The sequence below is a fragment of the Labrus bergylta genome, chromosome 1, assembly GCF_963930695.1.
Source record: "Labrus bergylta chromosome 1, fLabBer1.1, whole genome shotgun sequence".
In the NCBI taxonomy this organism is placed as follows: domain Eukaryota; kingdom Metazoa; phylum Chordata; class Actinopteri; order Labriformes; family Labridae; genus Labrus; species Labrus bergylta.
In genome coordinates this window covers 36,097,098-36,105,732 of record NC_089195.1, presented here as the reverse complement: position 1 = coordinate 36,105,732, position 8,635 = coordinate 36,097,098, and the positions used below count along the sequence as shown (strand labels likewise).

The following is an 8,635-nucleotide window of genomic DNA, read 5'->3' as shown; positions in this document are numbered from 1 at the left end:
AGGTGTCACTGTTTCCACAGTTTTCTCCCAGACTGATCGATCTGAAGAGATTATTTCTCTGTCTGCTCTCTGTAATTTTCTTCTCCGCTTGTATTTGAAATAAAACTTTGTTTTCCACAAAGATCCACACATTTGTCCTTCTCCCCCCTCACCTGACTCTTACTCTTTATTTCAATCAGTAAAGGTGCGGTCTCTGTTAGTGAAAGTGTTCTGAGACAGACTCACATTTCATTCAGCTCCACAGTGTGATATTGTCCACACAAACATGCTGCTTCTACACAGAATTAGAGTAGAATGTGGTATTAAATAAATATAGTAAATTGTATAAATATATCTGATTTTTAAAGATTGTAAAATGATTTATTTCTTTGCTTCAAACTGGGGGAGGCTTTCACATGATCACGTCTTAAGGACTCACATAGCACTGACACAGGTTCACCACCAGGGCGAGCTGCAGCATTACGCTCTCTATAATGAGGCATCCAGTTGAACGTGATTGCAGAGAAACAATACAGATAATGGGCCTCATTCACTAACAGATATGTGCTTAAACCGTGTGTACGAACGTTTGAAGCACAAAATCAGGGGGCTCATCTATCAACAGTGTGTGAGCACGGATCTGTGAGTAATGAGTGTGTAAGAACATTCCCACGCAAAGAGTGGAATTTATCAACTTGTTCTTTTACTTAGAAATGTGTGTAAATATAAGCAGAGCTCTGAGCATGCTTACACACAGAATCTAGAGGTAGAACATTGAAACTACAAATAAAAAGCACCACGAGTGTCACAGCACGCCAGAATCCATCTCAACCTAGATGCATGTTCCCAGTTTTTTTAATTCAAAACACAAAATAAGTGATTTTGTGTGGTTTGAAACAGACCCGTTGCCTAATTGGTGTGAAAACCTTAAAAAGTCGTCTGTGACAGGCGTTACTTTGAAATGTTACATCATGGCTGGTTTTGCATTATTAGATGATTTGGTGAAGCGTGCGCTCTGCAGTAAGTTCAAAAGAGCGCACTGATCCGTTTGGTCCAGCTTGTTCTGTTGGGAGAGCGTCACTGTTTGATTAATCCCCCAGAGAGAGCTGTGCCCCCGACCACGCTGTAAATGTTCAAGGGTGAAATTGTGGAGCAGATACTTCTGGCTTTTGTGCCGTGATGCGTTGTTATTTTTTGCACTGAACTTATTATCAAACTTCATCTTGGTGTTTTCTCCTCTGACCTGTCACCTTCTCTCATGCAGCATTTGTTCTTTTGTTAGTAACTTCCACTAAGTGAAAAGACTAATCATTTATCTGGGTCACTTAGCGCGAGAGTTACTAACCTTATTTTATCTCTTTATTTATTTATCTATTTAATTATTTCCCTTTTTTATTCAACCTCTTCCACTTCCATTCCTGTTGTTATGAAGCTCCTTTTCTTTGCTCTCGTAGTCATTATTCCGGCGAGGTAAATATATTCAGGTGGTTTTTAAAGAGGTGTGTTGTTACCATAAATGGTTCATTGGAGGCGTTTCTGAATGTAAATGTCCCCGAACATGTGCGAGCCTGCAGGTTAAGAACATGGGATTTATCAACACTGATTACCTACCGATGTGAGTACGATCGCTGTCAGCATGGTTGATAAATACAGATTTTTTTCTGTACTTTAGCACATTCCAAATTTCATTTGTAAGACAGAATTTAAAACACTTTCTACTCACTGTTGATAAATGAGGCCCCTGGGCGCCTTGTCAGTGAGGAGCATTCTAACGGCCTCATTGACCTCTGCTCAGGTTAGTGCTAAGGCTTCCCCCGGATCGTCACACTCTGCCTCCTCTTCAGAGAACGTGTTGTCTGGGTTCAGGAGACACAAAGCCTCCATGCAGAGGACTGAGGAGACATCTACACAGGTTGATGTGCATGGATTTCTTTCAGGGAAGAAAAAGTTTGCATTCAAGACAGACAGATAGACACAGATGGAAACGTGTTCTTGTTTAGTTGCTAAATTAAACCAAACATCCAAATCAGGTCAAATTTAAAGGTCACATATTTAAAATCCACTTCCCCATGTTCCTCTAACATGTGTCTCTAGTCCGCCTACAAACCCCCCAATGATGAGAAAAGTCCATCCTCTCCATCTTTTTCCTGCTCCACTTTTCAGAAAATCTGTGCTCAAACAGGCCGTTTGGAGATTTTCCCTTCATGACATCACAAAGGGCAGTAGCCCCTCCCCCAGGTGGGTGACACTCCCACAGCTAGGTGTTTGTTCTGCCCTCTGAGTCTGCCTTCTCACCGTAAACAATAGGACATGGAGCGAGAAAGCACTGAGTACATCCGAGCCCTTCCAGAGAGGGGGCGTGGTCAGACACAGCTCATTTACATATTTAAAGGTACAGACACAGAAACAGCCTGTTCTGAGCAGGGCTGAAATAGAGGGGTTTAGACTTTCAGAGAGACTCTTATGACCACACAGCTTGGCCTTTTGGATTATTTGTCTTCAACACAACAGCCATACAGACCCTCACCTTACACAGCTGACTTTAAAGATTCTTCAAATCTACAACTTTTGATTATTTTCCTTATTAATAAATTGCTTTATTAATTAGTATACCCACGTGTCTCCCATCTGTGAGACCCGGGCAGTGATGGGGTGGTACACAAAATATCACCGATTATGATTTTATTGTCTTTTTTTTAGAGCAGCTGAAAAGAAGAAAAGAGATTCCTGATAGAGAGAGACATTTAAATGAATCAGTAGAAGAAGAACCTGAGTTCTGTTTTTATTACATTTTAAGAGATAAGATCATCTCCATCGACCCCCCATTGGGGACAATTACTAAAAAATAATTATGTTACAGCAGCTTGAAAGACAACAGTTTAAAAATACATTTAAAGATATAAAAGGTGAATATATAGGTACGATTTTATTTTCAATTATGATAAATTATATGTTTGATAATATCCCAACAGATATAGGAAGATCATTGTTTGCGGATGATGGAGCATTGTGGAAAAAAGGAAAGAATATACAATTTATTGTAAATAAAATTCAGAAAGGGATCAGTTTAGTTGAGAAGTGGGGATTAAAGTGGGGATTTACATTTTCTGTGGAAAAAACAAAGATCATGTTCTTTTCTCGAAAGAAAATTGGGGAGAATATTGGGTTGACATTGTTTGGAAATAAGCTAGAACGAGTTGACTCATTTTGTTTTTTAGGGGTATTTTTTGAAGTCTGGTTGACATGGAAGGAACACATCAGGAATAATGTTGATAAATGCAAAAAAGTAATAAATGTAATGAGATGTCTTGTAGGAATGGATTGGGGAGCTGATGTTGCTGCCTTAAAATATATGTGGCGTTAATTAGAACTGGGATTGAGTATGGGAGTGTGGTGTATGGATCTGCAGCAAAGACAACACTTGCAAAGTTAGAAATGATTCAGGCACAGGCTCTTAGGATATGTATTGGGGCAGTGAAATCATCTCCAATATGTGCACTTCAGGTAGAAGTAGGAGAGATGCCACTATGTTTAAGGAGGAAACAGCTATTAGCTAATTATTGGCTGAACTTGAGAGGACATGAAGATAGTCACCCAACAAAATCAGTGTTAAAGGATTGCTGGGAAAAAGAGAGAACAATTAAGTCCAGTTTTGGATGGATCGGGGATAGAGTGGTGAGAGATATGGGAGTGTATGACAAGGATATCAGTCCAGCTGTTTTATGGCCACCAGTTCCAATGTGGATGCTTGAGACAGCTGAAGTAGACTTGGAGTTACTAAAGATAAAGGAAAGGAAAAGAAATGTTGATTTAGTGAGTGAATTCTATGAACACATAGAACAGAGATATGGAGATCATGTACAAGTATTCACAGATGGATCTAAAGACCCGATGACAAATGCAACAGGATCAGCTGCGTTTATCCCAAAAGGTTCAAGGTTGAAGTAGTGAAGAGAACGTCAGATTTCCTGAACGTGTACACAGTAGAGTTGTACGCCATTTTAGTTGCATTAGAATGTGTTGAGCAAATGAAAGGAAGGAAAGTGCTGATATGCAGTGATTCAGTCAGCGCTTTATACAGTATTCAATCAGGATCATCTCACAGTCGTCAAGATGTATTATATGAAATCATATTTACACATTCCCAGGTGGTTAAACAGGGACAGATGTGATGTTCATGTGGGTTCCAGCACATTCAGGTATAGCAGGAAATGAAAAGGTGGACAGGTTGGCAAAGGAAGCTGTAAAGAAAGAGAGGATTGATATTAACATCAAATGATCTCAGTCAGAGGGGAAACGAGTCACATGGAGTAAAATCAAACAGGAATGGCAACAATATCGGAACAATCAGACAAAGGGAAGACATTTATATTCAATTCAGAGGGAAATAGATAAAGTAAAATACAGAGGGAGTAACAGAAGAGAGGAGGTCGTAATGTCCAGGTTAAGAATCAGTCACAGTCATTTAAATAGCTCTCTACATATCACTGGAAAACATTCATCTGGTCTTTGTGAGATATGCAATCTAGCAGAAACAGTTGAACATGTAGTTATTAAATGTAGAAAGTATGTAGCACATAGACAGAACATGATGTCAGAAATGGAGAGAGAGGGACTCGTAAGAAGAGATGTAAAAAGTATTTTGGAGTGTGGGGAGAGAGGGAGAGGACGAAGATGCTTGTTTAAATCTCTCTTGAGAACAGGTTTATTGAGGAGGACTTAGGAATGTGAGTAATAATTAAATCCAGCAGATGGCAGTAATGCAACTTTTTGGATGCCAGCCAACGAAGAAGAAAGTTGTGTGTTTTCATTTCTTATCGGGTTTTAAGATGTTAAAAAACGACAGAAGGTGACAGAGACATAAGAAGGGCTCTGACGAGTAGCTCCGTGGCTAACTGGTCATGTTTGGACTCTTTAAGTCCTCTACATGGAGCAGGTGTGTTAAAGGCTCGTTCACAGCATTCAGACGGAGGTGTGTGTCTCACAGCCGCAGATTTATCGGTGAAAACACGGAGGTGGTCGGAGAGCAGAGCCTCACCCCGGAGCTCAGACTGAGGCTGTTCACTCCCAGCTGCAGATTCTGGACGGAGAGACCCGAACTGTGGCCCTACGAGGACCCGTACTGGGCGATCTACTGGCCCGGAGGACAGGCGCTGTCACGGTGAGATCTCTAATATACCTGTTTCATTCACCTTTCACCTCTTTAGTAGTGACGTCACTAACAGCTGTTGGTGCACAGCTGCTTTACATCCCCGTTGTAAATCATTCAAACGACAAATGTCAAAGTTACTGGAAAATGATGTGTACACTTTGAATTGTACACAAATCTAGGTAACACTTTACAGGTCCGCAAATTTCGTCGTAATTAGGTGATAATTAGACAAACTTTTTTTTGATTTCATTGAAATTACCCCTGAATTTCATGACAATTGAGTGAAAATTAGCACGTAACCTCTTTGAAATAATGCCCGATCTTAATTGTAAGCAAGTCCTAATTGGTAAGTAACTGTTTTTTCCAATTTCTTTGAAATTACCCCCAAATTTCATGGTAAGTAGGTGACAATTATCAAATAATTTATTTGAAATGAAATCACAATTCACCACAAAATGATCACCGAGTAATTATATTCTGCTATTTCCAGAGAAGCAGGTGATAAATAGCTGCTCATTTCTTGAATACATTTCCAGTAAAGTAATATGAAGTTAGGTCCATGGTTTCCTCTAATTAGAATTACCTTGGAAATCTAAACGAAATAAATGTATTTATGAGCGCCCGCGTCTGCAGCGGCGCGTCTCGGTGTGATCGCGGCCTCAGAGGGCAGAACAAACACCTAGCTGTGGGAGTGTCACCCACCTGGGGGAGGGGCTACTGCCCTTTGTGATGTCATGAAGGGAACATCTCCAAACGGCCTGTTTGAGCACACATTTTCTGAAAAGTGGAGCAGGCAGAAGACGGAGAGGATGGACTTTTCTCATCATTGGGGGGTTTGTAGACGGACTAGAGACACATGTTAGAGTTAGAGGAACATGGGGGAGTGGGTTTAGCAGAATATGTGACCTTTAAAGTCGATAAATATGGTGTTAAAATATGAACTTTAATGCAGTTAAAATGAACAATGATTGTGGTGTTTCTCCTCACTCTGATTATATTTTCTCTTCTTTGCTGCTACGTCCACGTCCGTCATATTCGCCGGTTTGAATCTCGTCCAATCACTGAACTGTATCCACTCCTCCACTCACCTGTGCACTGTCATTGTCTGGAGGAAACTGTAGTGACTTTTTGGATCAAATTTGGACCCAGATTAAACCTACATCCGAACCCAATGAAGCCGCAACATTTTGAAGTTCTGAATCTATTTTCTGTTTTCTTCACGGTGTAATTGTAGTCCTTAAAGTTTTCAAAGTCCTCTTCAGAGACCGGACCTGGAGGCCAAAGAACATGAGCACAGGAAGCTGTATTCATGGAGTCATAAAGCAGTGAGCCCTTCAACTGAAGAGACTAAAACAGACAAAGATTACAGTATGTATGGCTTTGCAGAGGCGTGGGGACAAGCTTCTTCACGCCCTCTTTTCACCATCTGATCTGTTCAACTTCATCTTTATTGGTAACTTTAAGGATTCACCTTTCTGTATTGCTGTACTGAACTTTCTTTCACCCTCCCCTGAGGGCTCCTTCCTGTGTGCTCTGCTAAATGCATTTTTACCCTGAGGCGCAGTTTCAGTTTATTAAGATCCAGTTTACTGAGATACATATGATTATGCAGCATGACTACTTGACATAAATGTTGATTATTAGAGAATATAAGGTACATGCATACAGATGAGACACTACAAAACACACCAGCTCCGCCCAGAAACATCCTGAGTCAACCAGAACAAAGCAGAACAGTAAAATCCAGTGAGAGGACAGAGTCTCTGCAGACACAGTCACCACCACACATGTACGGAGGCCCAGAAGGGACAATGGAGCAGCTTTAGGAGAAGTCTGTATTTTATTTTGAAAAGATACCGACTCTATCTTTAATGAAGTTTTAATGAAATAAGATGATAATGATGATTTGTCCAATGAGACCACGCCTCCCAAACCGAGAATGAAGTCATAAAGACGTGTTGGACGTGACACCATGAAGTTCGGACCAACTACAGGTTGATTTATTTTTTGAAATGTGCATGTGTCTTGGCTCAGTAGGAGACGTCTTAATAACGATATAAAAGCAAAAGTCCTGAGTCAATTGTTCAGCTGGTTCCCTCGTCTTCTCTATTGTTCTCACTAAACTCTCTGAGCTCCAGTGTTTGACTTCAGGACTTCAGCGGCTGCTCAGTGCAGATCTTTAGTGTTGTCAGGAGGTCCAGGACCTTAGCCACCTTTTAGTGAAGGACTTCTAACACATCAGACGCCTGGGACAAAGGCTCACTGTCATTTAAAGATTAGTTTGAGCAGTCGCTTCAATACGTTGAAATTATGCAACAAAGACATTAAGATAAAGGGGTGGCGATGGCCTAGTGGTTACCTCCATGGAGGTCGGGTCGATCGTTTCTGATGCATTTCAGGAATGCAGGGAATCTAACAATCATCCGCTTTTGTGACAGAGTCGAGCAGATCTGTGGCTGTAAATGAGTTTTTATCTAGAACAGACTTTTTTACTGCATGTATCTGGTTCTTAAGACAAACAAATCATTGTCAGAATCCCGTCTGTGGGAGGTGGTCCTCAGTGCAGATAATGTTCTGCCTGCTGTCAGTATCATGGGGACTTTAAATGAACTACAAACAGAAACCAGAAGACCTTTCCATTGAAAGTTTCTTGTTTTATAGAAAAATGAATTAAAATGTTCTAAAATATCAGCGTCTCTATGCAATTTGACCAGAATTCAACTTTAATAATTCAAAAAAGTCTCCAGTAAAATCTGCTGAAACTTCTCAGGGGTACAGCCAGGGACACGAGGAACAAGAATCCATTGAAAGTTTCTTGTTTGCTAGCATTGTCTCTTCAAATATAATACTGCGTTGTTAAGTGTAAAAAATGGACCTTAACATGATATTAAATGTTTAACCGTTGAAGCGGTAGCTCACAGTGGGTGTGATTAACCTTGTTAAAGACTACACTTAATATTGACGTGGCACGATCACGGACTGTCATACCAGCTCCATCATGGCTGAAAATGTCCTGGAAAAGTCCTGGAAAATGATCCCTGGAAAAGAGTGTGAACCCTGTATATAGACTGCTGTGATTAAAAGAAACACATGAACACCATGATTCCTTGAAGCCTAACCCTGTGACGTGTTAACCCGCCTGTTTGTGTTCCAGTGGCAGCCGTGGCGACGCACATGAACAGTGAGCTGAACGGCCTGCAGCCTCCTGTGTGTCTCACCCACAACATCATGGGTTCACCGCCCGCCGCCTTCCACCTGATCCTGCTGGGCGACATGTTCTACGACCAGTCCCTCGCCACCAGCCTGCACAGCTGGTTGAACCGCTGCATGGAGACCCACGGCACCAAAGTCCTGATCGGAGATCCAGGAAGAGCTCAGTTTGAGGAGCACGCCATCCGACGCCTCCTGAGGCCGCTGGCTCAGTTTGAGCTGCCCGACAGTGTGAGAGAGGAGAACTACGGCCTGAGCTGCAGCGGCGTCTGGAGCTACACACCTGAACTCTGA

At 41.4% G+C, this 8,635-nt stretch overlaps 1 protein-coding gene across 1 annotated transcript; it reads left to right on the top strand.

Annotated features, from left to right (window-relative positions):
• Nucleotides 1-4,880: 4,880 nt before the first annotated feature.
• On the top strand, nt 4,881-8,635 carry LOC136179304 (electron transfer flavoprotein beta subunit lysine methyltransferase-like). The gene is made up of 3 exons (XM_065955456.1): nt 4,881-5,140; nt 8,123-8,181; nt 8,286-8,635. The coding sequence occupies exons 1-3, from the start codon at nt 4,881-4,883 to the stop codon at nt 8,633-8,635; spliced, it is 669 nt and encodes a 222-aa protein (XP_065811528.1).